The sequence below is a fragment of the Cryptomeria japonica genome, chromosome 9, assembly GCF_030272615.1.
Source record: "Cryptomeria japonica chromosome 9, Sugi_1.0, whole genome shotgun sequence".
Lineage (NCBI taxonomy): Eukaryota > Viridiplantae > Streptophyta > Pinopsida > Cupressales > Cupressaceae > Cryptomeria > Cryptomeria japonica.
The window spans coordinates 594,022,610-594,040,094 of NC_081413.1; the positions used below are offsets into that span (position 1 = coordinate 594,022,610).

General features: G+C 36.0%; 1 protein-coding gene across 3 annotated transcripts in view; it reads left to right on the top strand.

The window, feature by feature from the left end:
* Nucleotides 1-17,485, top strand: part of LOC131030144 (uncharacterized) — a 144,356-nt gene that overhangs the window by 95,708 nt on the left and 31,163 nt on the right. For 2 of the 3 annotated variants that reach the window (XM_059210949.1, XM_059210950.1), the window contains exons 14-17: nt 5,024-5,124; nt 5,220-5,429; nt 5,561-6,157; nt 6,258-7,767. In XM_059210949.1, coding sequence (XP_059066932.1) covers nt 5,024-5,124; nt 5,220-5,429; nt 5,561-6,157; nt 6,258-7,767 — 2,418 coding nt within the window. The remainder of the gene's footprint in view (nt 1-5,023; nt 5,125-5,219; nt 5,430-5,560; nt 6,158-6,257; nt 7,768-17,485) is intronic. The other variant, XM_059210951.1, reaches the window with a different exon arrangement.

A 17,485-nucleotide genomic window follows, 5' to 3' on the forward strand; every position in this document is an offset into this window, starting at 1 on the left:
TTGAGGATGCAAGAAGATGAGTGTATAAGTGACTATTGTGTCAAAGTCAAAGATGTGGTCAATAAGTTGGATACACATGGGGATATTTTAAGAAAAGAAGTTTTGATAAAAAAAGGTGTTGAGAACTTTGACAACAAGATGGAAGCATATTACCGTAATCATAGAAGAAAGAAAGGATTTGACAACCTTTCAATTTGATCAATTTGTTGGATCTCTAATGTCTCATGAAGAAAGATTGAGATTCTTTTGAAAGTGTAGCGAAAGCTTTTTCCTCCAAATTAAAAATCACAAAAAATGAAGATGCCAGTACCAGTAGCACCAAAAGCATACAAGGCCAAGGTAAAGGTCAAAATTATAATAATTCAAGAGGAAATAGCAGTAGAGGCAGCTCAAAATGAAGAGGTGGTTCTAGAGGAATAGGTAGAGATATATTTGAAGAAAAGTTCAATATTACCATTGTAATAGGTATGTCCACTTTGAAAGAGATTGTAGATGAAAAGAAGGCAAAAATGTTAATTATGCTAAAAAAAGTGGTGAGAATCCTCCAGATCATTTATTTTTATCTTATGCCAAAGGTGAAAGTACTAGTAAAGATGTCTGGTATGTGGATTCTGGATAATCTAACCACATGATAGAGAATAAGAAGTTGTTTTCAACAAAGGATGGAAGTTTAAAAACCAAAATCCATCTTGGTGATCTGACAAATCATTGCAAGTTGCTGCAAAAGGAGCTATGGAAGTCCACACAAAAGAAGGTATAAAGAGTATTCATGATATTTATTACACTCCACAATTGAAGAATAATTTGTTAAGTGTTTGACAATTATGTGACAAGAACTATAAAGTGGTCTTTGAGAATAAGAAATGTACTATCTATGATAAGAATCAGGGCAATGGGGTGATCACTGTTGTGCCTATGACAAAGAACATGATATTCCCTTTGAAGTTTGGTGAACATAATAGTAGCCTTGCATATATGTAATATGAGGATACAAGTTAGTTATGGCATCTTAGGTATGAGCACTTAAATTTTCACCCTTTAAATTTTTTTCTCTTGCATGCTTTCCTTTAGCACATCCTTTACAAACCAACTTCTATATATAATAGATCATCAATATATTGACTTATGATGAGAATAAATTAGTGCCTTCTTGAATGGATACTTAGAAGAAGAAGTATATGTGGAACAACCACAAGGTTTTGAAGTGGAAGGAAAAGAGCATCATGTCTATAGGTTGAAGGAGGCTTTGTATGGTCTCAAATAAGCATCAAGAGAATGGTATGTTATGATTGGTGGATACTTGTAGGAGAATGGGTTCCAAAGAAGTATGTGTGAACCTACCTTTTACTACAAACAAGAAGGTATCAATATTATCATCATTTGTATGTTGATGATCTATTGTATATGGGTAGTAGTTCTAAGATGAAAGATGAATTTAACGTTGCTACGATGGATGAATATGAGATGAAAAAAAATGGTCTCATGAAATATTTTCTAGGAATGGAGGTTTACCTAAGTAATGATAAATTTTTCATTTGTCAAACAAAGTATGGACAGGATATGCTGAAGAAATTTGATATGAGTAATTGTAACCTTTCTCCCACTCCAAGTGCTCATGGAGCTGTGTTATGTAGAGATAATGGTGCTCAATTAGTTGATGAGACATCTTAAAGAAGTATAGTTGTAAATTCAATGTTTCTAATGCACACAAGGCTTGATATTGCATATTTTGTTTCACTTGTTTCAAGATACATGACAAATCCATTAGAAATACACATGAAGGTAGCCAAGAGAATTTTGAGGTATATGAAAGGTAGTCTAAATTTTGGTATTCACTACTACTCTTATAAAAGGTTCAATATTGTTGGCTTTAGTGATTCAGATTTGGGAGGTAGTATGGATGGCTGCAAGTCTCCTTTGGTTCTAGTTTGATTACTTGGAGCTCGAAAAAACAAAGCATTGTTGCCCTCTTATCCATAGAAGCAGAGTATGTTGCTATTTCTCAGTAGGTACACAAGCCCTTTCGCTCTAAAAAAGTTTTGGAAGAAATTGGAGAGAAGAAAATTCAACCTATAGTGATTTATTGTGATAACGTGAGTGTCATCAAGTTAGCAAAAAATCCAGTCAATCATAGTAGAACAAAGCATTTTGATATGAAATATCACTTCATCAAGGATTTGATATAGAAGAAGGAATTTGAATTGAAGCACATAAACACTTAGGATCAGCTAATAAAATATTTTGACCAAGGCAGCTGCAAAAGTTCAGTTTTTGGCACTTTGAGATCAGATTGTGAGCCCTCTCAGCATCAAGGGGAAGTATGTGGAGAACTAATGTTGAACTCTTGTTGGTTAGCAGATTTTTCACTTATGTTTTATACGCCTTTGCCCATGTCAATGACAATCTGACCAACAATTGAGTCGCTTGCAATGGTATTTGCAAGTGCTCTCTGCTTATTTTACAAGATGTAGCTACTTTTGAATGATATACAATGAATGAAAACATAGGGTATGCTTTTCACCAGAAAGCAAAAAAGAAAAACTAACACCTACCCATAACCATGAAAGTAGACGTAAAAGATTTATTTTAGAATGAGGTGAATGTGGACAAACAACACAAAGTTTACTTATCCCACACACACAAATGATATCCAGGGAAAGAAAGAACAGTAAATCCTTTTCAATAGATGATTTAATCTAAATCCAAAACTTCATAATTAAATACATACACAGTCCGATGTAGCAGAATAACATTGAAAGTAGTTACAAAGAAATGCAGTTCATTGCAATTTAAAGAAAATATTTAAAAATTCAAAGTTTCAGAAATATCCTTCAATGTCAAAATGTGAGTTCATAGACCCAACATCCTTGTACCATAAAACTGTGTAGAAAAGGAAACTATATTCTCTTTCCCCCTTTTTTCTCTTCCTTTTAATCTATTCTATCATCTATTTATACCTAAAAATCCCCTTTTTAATTTCCAAGAAATGGTTCATTCCATAGCAACGGTCTTTGAAAGTAACTACTTTTAAACATATTTAAAGAAAACAAAATTGCCTATTATTAGCACTAATCCTTGTATTATAAACAACTACTAACTTCACATGTCTTCCTCAATAGGCACCAAGTTTCGACCTGCAATCTAATTATCAATCCTCTCAGTCATTGTCTCCTCCTCGATGAGCACCCATAGAAGTGCTGAAAATTCATCTTTGTCTTCTATAACTTCCCGAGCAAGATCGATCAGATCGAAAAGGATGTCATCCTGCATGCGCTCCACATCTAGCTGAATCATGGGTCCCTTTTCTTTAAGCACCATGTCTGAAAAACTAATTACCAGGTCCCCTTCTTGCAACAATTTCTTTCTCCAAACGTTGTTTGTGATTTCTAGCTTGCTATGCAATCTTTTCCCACAGAGCGATAGTCTTTCTATATTTGGCAAATTCAATTTGTTGTTTCCATGCAAGAGACTACAATCCAAGGATAATATTTTCTTGCTTAGTTACTGGCCAATTTAGGTTTGGATTATCAAATGGCAGTTGACCATCACGCAGGAGAACTATCTGGAAGAAGGAAACTCATAATAGTATGCGTTACTCTGATCGACTCCTGAGGATGGTGCATTAAATTTCCTGTAAAAAGATGATAATATTAAGTTTTACAGCCCTCACCGCCACCTTTACGTGCTTCTAACTATTTAATCTGCCATTAATGATGGTACTTGCAAATCTTTCCTTAATTTGTTTCTTGGAATTTGAGCGTCGCATGGCAAGAAGCCAAGCTAGAGCCATGGCAAACTCACATTAGGTAAAATCGAAACACGACGAACACGACGATCCCAACACAAGGTTTGACTGAAAAGCAATCAAGGTTAATCCGTACAGATCACTTTACAAGGTGGCAGCACCCGAAAACCTAGACAGCACTTCACAGATCGCCCGATCACGCAAAATTAGAACTTCAGAACCACGATCGGGACTTTTGGACTTTTCAATAACTTCAGCCCAAGTGACCAAGACAAAGAGACTAAGCAGACAAGTCGGGCAATCGGGAACTTATAGAAAGTCATAACTCCACGACTTGGTTAAGAAATGCCAGGGACCAGCGACTGAGTTTGAAAACGCATAAAAGCCAGCGATTTAAGACTTAGACTATCAAAGTGAACAACGAGGTTCACAATGCAGGAACACACAAAGACCCGAAAAGTTAAAAGGACACAAGACTTGCAAGCTTTTTAACACAATTCAAATTACATTGATAACAACTCTTAGTTCCAATAGCTTTCAGAGATCCACCATAATATTCACCATGCGCTGCCATCCAACGATCAAAGCCTTTGTGTTCAATGAAACCGTAGTTTAATATAGTTAATAATAAAACTAGATTTAGACAGTATGTCTTAACTGCCAGTTCTAATTCTGGCTGAATAATGCATGCCCGTGTATAGTTAATTTCTTGTTAGCCTGATTTAGTTTGCAGCGTATAGTTTGTTTTTATTTTGGACCTATAGTTAGTTTTTTCCACCGAATAATGTATGCTTTACATGCTCTATTTTTTGCGGTGAATTCTCAATTTTACATGCTACGAATTGGAATTTTAGAGGTGCAGAAAACTATTTATGCAGACCTTTGTTATTTTTTGTTTAAGCTGCAATAAAGAATTTGTTTGTATGCAGCCCGTCAGAACAGGGCACTCTGTTTTTAATTTAAATTGTGATTTCTTTATTGCTGCAATTTGTTTATTGTTGTTCTTTGTTTTCTGTCATAAATATTTGAGTTTATTAGCTGACTTTAGGAACAGCAGGCGTTTTTCAGATTCTACATTCCATGCTTTAGGTATTTAAGGTGTAAATGACAGAATTCCAAATAACACAATTTTTGATCCATTTCTTTTCCTAAACTGGTTCTTGAAAAAAATTGGAACCGTTTAAAACAAAACTCAAGATACAAGTTTATCCAGACGTAACTATTAAACATTTAGTCTACTATTGCTGAATTAAATGGTTAAGCTGAATTTCTTTAAAGGTGAATCGAAGTTCGGGGATGAAATTGTGAGAGCCATCTCTCGCCTACTTCCACAAAGGTATCATGTCCCTGCTATGCAAGGAGAAGCACGCATTTGCCAGGTTATACCACCTCGCTAATTTCCTTCGTATTATAGGAACTCATTCACTTAGTTGTCTATTCATACTTATGTATTAATTGTATTTATTGGTTGCAGGAGGTAGTAGATTTCTTCAACACTGTTCATCCAAACGAAAAGGGAATTCGCATTGCAGGGTTATATGGAGTGCCGGGCTTGGGAAAAACTACACTTGCCAAGGCCTTTTGCAATTTCAATGTCGCGAATTTTAATGGCAACGTATATCACGTGGAGTTTGCTCCTGGAGGCCATTCAATGGACAGACAAAATTTGAAATTGTTAACGAAGGTGAGCAATTTCTTTTATTTTCATTTGGTTTTCCGTAGAATTTTCTTTACATCTTCAGTATCATGCAATTCGCCTCTAACTAGAAATAGAGTCATGCACGAAGTGTGTATTTATTTCACATTTTCTAATAGAGTTTACAGGGCCAAAGAGTATTGGTGGTTCTGGACAATATCCAAACCGAAGCAAGCATAGAGTATGTGAAATATTTTCTTCAGGCAGACTTGGGTGAAAACAGTTGGATCCTTTTAAGCGCACGAAAGATAAATGTTCTAAAGAATTTCAAAAATGTACAACCATGCATGCGCATTCCAGGCCTTGAAGCGGGAGAGGCGATAGCCATCTTGTTGGAAAGGACCTCTCTAATGGAGCCAGCGTTGGATGCAAACAACAGAGGTTTTGCCATGCGGTGTGCAAACAGATGTTCATTTAAGGAGACCAGTTTCCACATTGTTAGGGGGGCTCACACATTTCATCCCTTAGGCTTGAAAACTTATGGCCGATACCTCTTCAGTAAATACGGTTCCAATTTGTCAAGATGGGTTCTCGAGTTACATGGTTTGGATTGCATGTTCACTGCGCTGGACAAAGCTTTTGACTTTATGTATCCTAAATACCAGACCATATTTATGCTTCTCACTGTATATATGCCGCCTAATTTGCCTGCCCACAAAGTTACTCAGTGGCTTGCAGTAAATTGCAAGGAAGAGATCAATTTTATTGAGAAGGCAGTGAGTTGAATCTTTATTTTTATATGAGCTTAGTTTGTAATTGGGATATTTTTTTCATTGAAAAATAGTTGAATGATTGATTTTTTGTTTGTTGGTGCAGGTTGAGGATCTATGGAAGAAGGCTTTCATTGAAGAAATTAAACCTGAAATTCGCATACATTATCTGTACATGGATTTCGCTAAAATCAAAATAAAAAAGACGGGAAGATGGCTGCATTCAGAAGCTAAAGGAGGGTTGTTTACAGAAGACGAAGGGGGGTTTGAATTGGCAAAGCTAGAGGATTGCCACCTTCAAGATCTGTCCCAGATCGGCGATAGGTACGTTAAAAATCTAAGGGCTCTTCAGGTTGCGCGAAATGAGTCGAGGGACCTTAGATTGAGTTCCATGAAAAATATAAGGAGCCTCACTTTACACAATTGCAAACATCTGGAAGTCCTTCGAGGAATGGAAAATTTGCAATCCCTGGCGTGGCTTCAGATAGTAAACGTACCAAACATAAAAGTCTTGAATTTAAGCAGCCTCACTGCCTTACAATATCTTGAGATAAACATCGACAGGCTCACTGAGATGGGACATCTTAACGGTTGTCTTTCTCTGACAGAAATTTATGTTGGTTGTCCATCCCTTTCGGAGTTCCCAAGGATAATCGGTTTGCCAAATTTGGAGAAAGCGATGTTTAAAGCGTGTGAGAAAGTGAACGGGCCACTCGACTGTAGAGCATGTGTAAAGCTTCAAAGTATTGCCTTGGAGAATTGCTGGCAGATGGCTCAGATTCCGTTGATCGCCGGTTGTTCCAGCCTATCCAGAATTGTTCTCAACCGATGTGACCGAGTGACGGAATGTTCAGATGAAGATGAATCGGGTGCTTTAGAGATAGTAAAGTTGTGCATTTCATCAGAAGAGGCTTCGGCGCCAAGGCATTCAGAATGTTGTGATGGACTGAAGAACAATCCCTTATGGAATATCGTGGTATCGAGGGATGTTCCGAATTTGAGACGTTTTACAAATTTGACCGTGCTCAGACTATGCAATTGTGACATATGTGAACCACCGGATGTTGCATGTTGTAGGATGTTGGAGGTTGTTTGTTTTTCCACATTGACAGATTTAGAAAGCTTTCCGAATTTCTCATCACTAAGAAAGTTGAAGAGATTATGTTTATATAATTGCAAGAGGGTTCGAGCTCCGCCCGATATCGGGGGATGTTACTCATTACAGGTATTCCATCTACTCTACAACGATAATATGAGAGGTCTTCCAAAGCTGGATTGTTGCCAAGCATTAGAGAGAATCAAACTGAGTTGGCAATCGGAGGAGGTCCATTATTACTCCCACAGCTATGAATATGATGATCTTGAATTTTTCCCGGAATATCAGAAGGACGGGATATTCCCAAACATAGACGATGTGTTTATGCCAGCGGACTTGAAGGAGTGGCAGTGGTTGGAGGGCAAAAAGGTACGAGTGCAGCAGTATTTCTGCGGAGAGAAGGTGTATTATTCTATCACAGCACCGTGTGAATCGTCCCTTGGAACCCAACCACAGAAGCAAGCTTCTATTGTTGACTCTCTTGAGCAAGTTATCATTCAGAGGGCTAGAGCTGTGCCCGGTAAGTTTGCTACCGACTTTATATGCTTTATATAACACAAAAAATGGTAGGTTCTTACTTCAAATTATAACATCAAATTTCTAATAAACTTAGAGAAAATAGATATAGGAAAAAACACAAAGTTTTGATTTTATATAATTTATGTGCGTGCATATATTATATTGCTATAATTAATAGAGAAAATATTTCTTAATTATTATTCCCATTAGCTATATTAACTATATTTTAAATTTTCATATGCAATTTTAGATCTAATTTATAGAATAATACACATAGTAAAATGAATTTTGAATTTATTAGATTTAATATTATATTAAAAATTTTAATTATATGTTATATATTTTTAAATGCAAATAAATCTTTATTAATGTTAATTAAGGTTAATTAAATTAATGTGTATAAAATAATTTAGAATAATTATTTTTAATTAGCAATATTTAAAATATGTAAAATAATATTAATAAAATATGTAGGATGAGGATCATATTTATTTATGGGAGTGATGATGAAGAGTAAAATTTCATGTGACTTGGATTCCACCCATCTAGGTATAGAAATATAGACATCCTTTATATGGTAATAACATAGAATATTTTGTGGACTTAGGATTATCTATGACTTGATCCCACTACTCTATAGGTCACTTCAATAGAATATGGATTATATTGTAGCACATAAATGTAATTTATCATAGTAGCGCTTCTAATGTATTGAATTCAATAAGATCTTTCCTCCTTGGTCATTGCTAAAGACTGAAAACATTTTAAAGTGCCTTTGAAAAGCCATTAGAAGCACAAAATCAAGCTCATCTAGGTCAATTGCCTTTAGCAGACTAGCTTTGCAACTATGTAAAATATCAAAAAGATGAATTTAATTTATTTGAATTGTAGGGTTCAATTACCATCAGTATGAGATCACTCATGCATGATATGAGATTGACCTAGGATAAGAAATTGTAAATTTCTAGTTAAGTAATGAATTTATTAGAATACTTGTTGACATGGTTATAATAAATTATGAACAAATAGAGCTAGGTGGAGATAAGGATGGGATAAGGTAGAATAAATGAAATTATACATAAAAGGTGAGGAGTGATGAAGTAATGAATAAGCCTAAGTTTACACCAAAGTCTATCATTTATCGATATATAACTATATTGAGGTATTCCTTTAAGGCGGGGTGAGAGCCTCTTGACTACAATTATGATGTTAAGATTTAAATGCTTGAGTAGAGAGGTGAGATATCCAAATATGCTCTTCAATTTATCAAATATGTGGTATAGTCACCGGTTAGGAGGGACCTCAAAGAGATCAATTGAGACAGGGCAGCGAGAGTAAACACAACAGAAACAAGAGGATATGATGGAGGCAATGCATAATTGAATGAATTAAATCATGAAAACTAATTACAGATAATCGGTAACATGCGGGTTACAAGATTCGACTCACTGGCCTACCACAGACATGCTCATTTACAAAATCAATCAACTCCAGACCTCTAATTCTTAAGATCTATCTTCCAAGTTTTCTCAAAAAATTAAATTCTAAGGCTCAATTACAATTATTTATATGATCCAAGGAGATTGAGTTGACCCAAAAGGATTCAAATACCGAAGAACAAGATCAAACGTGTAAAACCAACAAGTTGGCCTCTACCAAAGAGATTCCTCTGAAACATCCAAAGGATGAAGTGCAAATCAAAGGGAAGATCAGCCACACACCAAGGAACATTGAAATCAACGAACTAGGGCTTCGTAAGGTACAAAAGGGATCTAGAAGATTTGCCAATGGAAATAGGTCCAAGTGGTTCCGGTGCCAGAAAAGTATCTCAAAATCCGAAATTGATAACTTGTTAGAAAATGATCCAAATGCTATGCAGTTTAGGAAAGAAGAAGATGATCATGTCCTCAAACAAAATCTAGCTCCGCAAGATTCGATGAGCCAATGCAAGAAAATACAGAAAAAAATGTTGAAACTGCAAAACAAAAAACAAACTGGAAAGGAAATGTTTTTGGTTGATGCAACATTGCCAAGAACCGAGGATGCTCTTACATCAAACATCTGAGGTTGTTGAAAAAGTGAGTCTCTCAGTTTGCTGGGCTTAGAGGGAAACCAAGGTTGTCCACCTCTGCCTAAGAAATCCAAGATGAATCTTCAACTGGTCTATCCTTCCACTTAACAAGATACTTCTTATACTGAGTGCTCTAGGTACTACGCCCAATCCTATTGTCAAAATGTCTTCAATATGATCTGGCTCCTTTCGGGGCAACTGTTTCTCCAAGTCTGCAATATTGTCTTCGCTGAATTTTAATTCATGATACTAATGTAGATCTACAACATTGAAACTAGGTGAAGTACTCAAACTATCTGGTAGCTCCATATGCATTTCCGGAACTGAACTTCCTCAAGATCTTACAAAGTCCAACTTCCTCATCTGCAACTTGTTATAGGTTCCAACTAAAAATATTTCTTTTCTCAGATATACCATCACTTCATCACCAACTTCAAATTTCTTATGTCTCCTCTTCTCATCTGTTTTCTTCTTATACTTACTATTCATATCCTCCAAATGTTGCTTAACCTAAATATGTAAGGTCATCATGTGATCTGCAAACTCTTCTACTTTTGCACTCCTCTTGTCTTCACTACTCATATCTCTTAATTCTGATATACCTCTAGGGTGTGCTCTGGTAACAATCTCAAAAGGTGTTCATCTGGTACTCTTGTTCACTGAATTATTGGAGGCAAATTCTACTTGTGCAAGAATCAATTCCTAACTTTTGGTTTCTCCCCAACTAAGCATCTCAACAAATTTCCCAAGCTCCTATTTACTACCTCTATCTGTCCATCAGTTTGTGGGTGAAAATTAGAACTAAATTTCAAATCTCTCTTCATCTTCTTCCAAAGTATTCTCCAAAATTAACCAAGAAACTTAGTGTCTATGTCTGAAACTATGTTCTTAGGTAATCCATGCAATCTCACCACTTCCTTGAAGAATAAGTCAGCTACATGCACTGCATGTAATGTCTTCTTACAAGGTATGAAATGTGCCATCTTTGAGAATATATCCACCACCATAAATATAAAATCATTTCATCTTTGTGTTTTAGGCAATCCAAGTATGAAATCCATGCTTATGTCTTCCCAAGGTTTCTCCGACACTATCAAAGGTTTATACAATCCCACATTCTAACTACTACCTTTTGCAACTTAACAAACTCTATACCTTTGCACAAATTTCTTGACAGATCCTTATGAATCTGAGGCCAAAAGTAATTTTCACTCACCAACGATATTGTTTTATCAACACCAAAGTGTCCAACTAATCCTCAACTATGCTTCTCCTTTATTAAATTCTCCCTCATAGAAATCTTACGTATACAAAACTAAAATCCTCTTAATAACATCACATCCTGGATGAAATAATCCAACCATTTGCTTCTATCTACCATAACTGGTGCTCTACATGCTTTCCAAGGTTATACAAAATCTAGGTCATCATCACACAAGGTCTTCAACTCATCAAATCCTAATAATGTCACTCTTATCTTTGTCAACAAATTCCTTCTTCTACTTAATGCATCAACAAATTTGTTTGACTTCCCACTCCTATGCTTCAACGCAAAGGTGTAACTCTGCGAAAATTCTACCCATCTCATATATCTTTGATTCAACTTACTCTGACTGTTCAAATATTGTAAGGCTTGATGATCAATATACAAAATAAACTCCTTAGGCAATTCAGGTAATGTATCCATTTCTTCAAGGCTTCAACTATGACATAGAATTCTTGATCATACACTGAATATCTCCTCCTAGCATCATTCAACTTTTCACTAAAATAAGCTACTGCTCTCCTTTCTTGATTCAATACTACTCCAATTGCATTTCCACTTTCATCACAGTCCACTTGAAATACTTTGTTGAAATCCAGTAAAGCTAACACAGGCTGTTCAATGACCTTGTGCTTCAACAACTAAAAACTTTTAGTTGCTCTAGTTGTCCACTTTAATTCCTTCATATATCCTCTCATTGTATTAGTCATAGGGCTACAAGTTGAACTGAAATATCTGATAAACTTCTAGTAGAAAATAGCCAATCCATGTAATGATCTTACCTCTCCAATGCTTTCTGGTGTAGACCATTCAAAAACCGCTCTTACCTTCTCAGGGTCCATCTTCAATCCATCCACAAATATCACAAATCCCAAATAGACTAACTCTTCCTTCATGAAAGTATACTTCTTAAGATTTATCAGCAACTTTTCTTCTCTCAACCTTTTCAAAACTTGTCTTAAATGCAACAAATGCCCCTCTTTTGTCTTATTGAAAATTAGAATGTCATCCAAATATACAATAAAAAACATACGTAATAATTTCTGCAATACCTCATTCATCAACCTCATGAAAGTACTTGGTGCATTAGTCAACCTAAAAGGCATCACCAACCATTCATACAATCCTTCATTTGTCTTGAATGTTGTCTTCCATTCATCTCCTTTTTTTATTCTGATCTAATGATATCCAGTCTTTAGGTCTATCTTTGTGTAGTATTTGGCTCCACTCAAACAATTCATTATGTCATCCATCCTAGGTAAAGGAAATCGGTACTTTACTGTGATCTTGTTTATTACTCTGGAATCATTACATATCCTCCATTCTCCATTCTTCTTAGGTGTTAACATTGCTGGTACTGCACAGGGACTCAAACTTTCTCTGATCAATCCTTTCTTCAACAACTCCTACACTTGTCTATTCAACTCTTCATTCTTTGTCGGTGTCATCTGATGTGTACCTTTGTTAGGCAAACTAGCTCTGGGAATCAGGTCTATGCAATGACTGATACTCCTCATGGGTGGTAATCCATCAAGCACATTATCTAAAATGATGTCTTCATACTCTATTAGAAATTCTCTTATCTCCTCTGGTTCTTCTTATTCATGTTCTAGGTTCTCAGTCTTCTTAAGAACTAAAGAAAAACACACATTTTTATGTCTCATTCCATCTAGGAATTTCCTTCCATCCACCAAACATATTCTAGCATTCATACATACTTCACTCTTCAAAGGCTCCTCCAAGGGTAACAAGGTTTGTTTCATCCCATTTTCTACAATGATGTGTATGTTCTTTGTCCCATCGTGTATTGCCTATCTATCAAATGGCAAGGGTCTACCCAACAAAAGGTGACAAATATTCATAGGCATAATATCACATAAACTTCATCATGATAATTCCCAATTTTTAATTTCACCAAACACTACTCACTTACTAACAACTTATGATCATCTTGAATCCATGCTATTTGATAAGGTTTAGGGTGTTCCAATTTTTCCAACTTCAATTTATTCACCATTTCTTTTGAAACAAGATTATCTGAACTACCACTATTAATAACTACTTTATAACACTTACTAGATACCTTACATCTGGTCTTGAACAAATTTTGCCCCTGTATGTGCTCTTCACCTCTTCGATGTGACACAAAGCACTCCTCATCATCAATAGTTCTCTATCTTCTGGTTTGCTAGCTGATTCGGTGGGGATTTCTACTACCAATGTTGTTTCCCCAGTTTTCTCTATCTTCTTACATTCAAAAGAACAATGTTCTTCTACCCCACACTTATAGAAAGTTACTCTAAACACTCTCTTGTCTTGTCTTCTGTCATCTTTTCCAAAACCCTCATTTCGGTAACCATCAGGTTCTCTTCTCCAGTAGAAATTTATGCTTACTTGTCCTTGTTCTGATCTGTACAGTTTCCTCTTCCTCCCTGAAATCTTCCTTCGAAAAATCTTCCACCTCTACCTTTCTATCTCTGCTCATGTCTTTTGTTCAACTTCTTTTCTACTTTCAGGGCATACGGGTATGCTTCTTCAACACTCTACAACTTGATCAAACTAAGATCATTTTTTATAGACATTTACAATCCATTCAAATATCTCGCAGCTTGTTCAACCTCATCATCGACATTTCTAGATCTAATATTCAAGTTGTAGAATGCTTCAATATAATCCTTAACACTAGATTCTTTCTGCTTCAAGTTCTACAATTTTCGGAACAGGTTTACTTGATAATCAACTAGCATAAACTTTGATTTTAACTTAGCAACCATCCGCTCCCATGATTTGATCTTCCCTTTACCTCTTCTTTTTCTATCAACCTGCAAATATTCTCACCAAAGAGATGCATGACCTTTTAACCAAGTATAGGCATATTTCACCTTTCTCTCTTCTACGGTGTTCTCAAAATCAAAATACTTCTCCATCTTTGAGATCCAATCCATTAATTTATCAAAATCCAACTTACCATCATACTCTAGTGGAGTAAATGTGGTTTAGTATTTTCCCTACTCAAAACCCTCAAGAACCTCTCTTCATCTGGATCGATCACTAGTGGATTTGCTACTTGCTCTGTCGGTGCTTCTTCTTCTTCATCTTCGCTGACATCTTCGATAGGTCAACCTCTTTTATGGGCTGCAATTCCTCACAACATTTGCATCACAATAGGGTCTGTATTCCCACGCACTCCACCATTCCTATTTCCTCTTCGTGCCAGTCCTCTATAGTTGTAGGTCAGATCTTCAGTATGCCACCCCACAACAAAATTCTTTGGACAATTCAATCTCCATAACAAAATCTCGCTTTGATACCACTTGGTGCGGTGACTAGTTAGGAGGGACCTCATAGAGATCAATTTGGACCAGGCAACAAGAGTAAACACAATGGAAACAAGAGGATATGATGGAGGCAATCCATAAATGAATGGATTATATCATGAAAACTGACTACAAATAACCAGTAACATTCGGGTTACAAGATTTGGCTCACTGGCCTACCACATACATGCTCAATTACAGAATCGGTCAACTTCGGACCTCTAATTCTTCAGATCTATCTTCTAACTTTTTCTAGAAAAATTAAATTCTAATGCTCAATTATAATGATTTATATGATCCAGGGAGATCTTGTTAGTCCAAAAGGGGTTAAACGCTTAAGAACAAGATCAAACGTGTAAAACCAATAGGTCATCCTCTGCCAAAGAGATTCCTCTGGAAAATACAAAGAATGAAGTGCGGATGAAAGGGAAGGTCAGCCACATTCCTAGGAACATCAAAATCAATGAATTGGGGCTCTGCAAGCTATGGAAGGGATCCAGAAGATTCACCAATACAAGTAGGTCCAAGCGGTTACGGTGCCAGAAAACTGTCTCGAAATCTTGAATCGATAACTTACCAGAAAAAGATCCAAATGCTCTGTGGTTTAGGAATAAGGAAGATCATCATGTCCTCAAGAAAAATCCGGCTCCGCAAGATCCAGTGAGCCAATGCAAGAAAATACAGAAAGAATTGTCGAAACTGAAAAACACAAAACAAACTGGAAAGGAAATATTTTTGGTTGATGCAAGATTGCCAAGGATCGAGCATATTCCTACATCAATATGTCATCTTCAAGACAAGTCAAGGGTAGTTTTGAATTTTAATTATTACATAGTTCTCTCATGTGCATAAATTATTTGCATGTTTGTTATACTTTGTGTGTATAGCCAATGGGCTAAATTTGTTTAGGTGTCCTTTGGTTTAGTATATTCTTGGGTGTCAAGTGTTGTATCTCTAGTTTTTGGTTTGTGTATTCATTATTTATAATCTAGAGAAGGTATAGTCCAATAGGATCTATAGTGGCATGTCTCTTGAAATAATTAAAATATTTCAAAGAATTGTGTAGGTCTCTAAGCCACATATTTTCTCTTTTGTTATTTTTTGTTAATTCATTAGAAAACTAACTATAGAAGTGTGGAGCGGGAAAAGCAAGGTCAAGTGACTAGGACTTAATCCCACATTTGCCAACACATTGGGAATACAAAAGAGCCTAAGGAGGTAGATCACTTTGGCTAATTCTTGTGAGAAAGAGAGAGCCAAGGATTACCTCTTAGGGCTTCTATTCCTCTTGTTGCAAATGATGAGAAAAACCTGGGTTTGAATGATCAACTAGGCTAGGAGATAAAGAATGAAGCATAAATGAACTCAGAATTGAACAAACTTACAGATCTAAAACTAAGATAATGAAAGCATAAAAGACGGAGGATTCTGAATGTGTACCTGATACTGCAAATTGACCAAAACTGACCTGGACTAGGGTGCCACACCACTATCATGTTTCTGCGAACAAGAGGCTACAACTGAGAAACTGCAAATATGATGACCTGAAGTTTAACTTGCTAAAAATCACTGAAAAGAAGAGGGACCATGGCACCACGCCACTATCCTAGGAAGGACCAGGGTGCCATGCCCCTGTCCCATGCATATTAGGGCAGATCAGATGGTTATGGGTAGTTCTTGTGCCTTTTGCTGAGTTGAAAGTGCCTTCGGGCACCTGTTTCTTCCCCTGCAACTAAAAAGGGAAGTTTTGGGTGGCTAAATGGGTTTTTTCCTTATTCAAACCCCTATGTTGATGATTTCCACCTCCACAAATAGCCAATAATGTATTGGAAATGTGTGTGCTAGAACTTTGTGTGTATGCAAGATCCTAAAATGAAAGAAACTAGAGCTACCCTGCGCATGAGAGAAAACCTTAAATGCTTGTAATTGACAAAGTAAATGATCTAAACCAATGATGCAAAGTAATCTAAAGCATGAATGTAAATATGCAAATTGATGTAAATAAATTCATACAAAGACATGAAAATAACATGAAATCATACCAATCCCCAAGGGAGATATATTGCCACAAGATCTCCTATTACTCTTTTATGTCTTCAAGTCTCCTAATTGATGATGAATGCTTGATGAAATATTGTTGAATTTTTTTTAATGTTGTTGAAGACTCCACATAGGCTTCTCTTTCACTACATAGAAGGCTCATTATGCTCGCTCCAACAACCTTTTTCCTCTATTTTCTAAGATGCCTTCAAATGAAGAAAGAGAGCTCTTATGTATGAAACCCTAGGTCTTAATTTTGAGTTAATTCCGCCTTTAGACCGACCTAGGAATTGAATTTCATGCCAATATTTTGGGGTTAAGCATTATAATATCATATAATTGTGCTCCCAAAATTTAGGAAAAAGCAAAGGACCGTGTGCATTCCTGCCACAATCCGACCAACTTTTCACCAAATTTTCAAAGTCGTTAGATGTGATAATATTAAAGAAAATCCAAAAGTTACATATGATTTCAAGGTGTTTTGATATGCGAAATCAGGCTTTAAAGGTTGTAGTAGGACATAATTAGGGTTTATGATTAAATGATTTTATTGGAGGAATAAAATAAAAAGGGGCACACTTAGGGTAAAGGGCCCAATTTTATAATGTATGAAGTGATAAAATATGACTTTAGATTTAATTAAATTAATTAATTAAATGGTTAAAGGGAAATAATAATGCAAGATGCAAACACACTAAGGCGGGTGCTAACCTAAATGTGAAATTGTACCACCCTAGCAAGGGTGCACAATTTACGACACTAAATTTAGCCCCCACTTTAGCGGTCATATGACACTATATGCATATGCAAGCTAAAGTAAAGAAAAGTAAACATCATTTGAAAAAGGATATATCCATAAGTCGTCAAATGAAGCCCACAGTGGTATCTGTAGTACATAGTTAGGATCTGCACCCTACAAAAACACATGTTAGATAAAATCACAAAATCACCTAAATGCTTACTAAGGAAGGTGATGAAAATTCGAGGGTAGCTATATGCCCCCCCTGTTTTGGCTTGCTAATTTTAG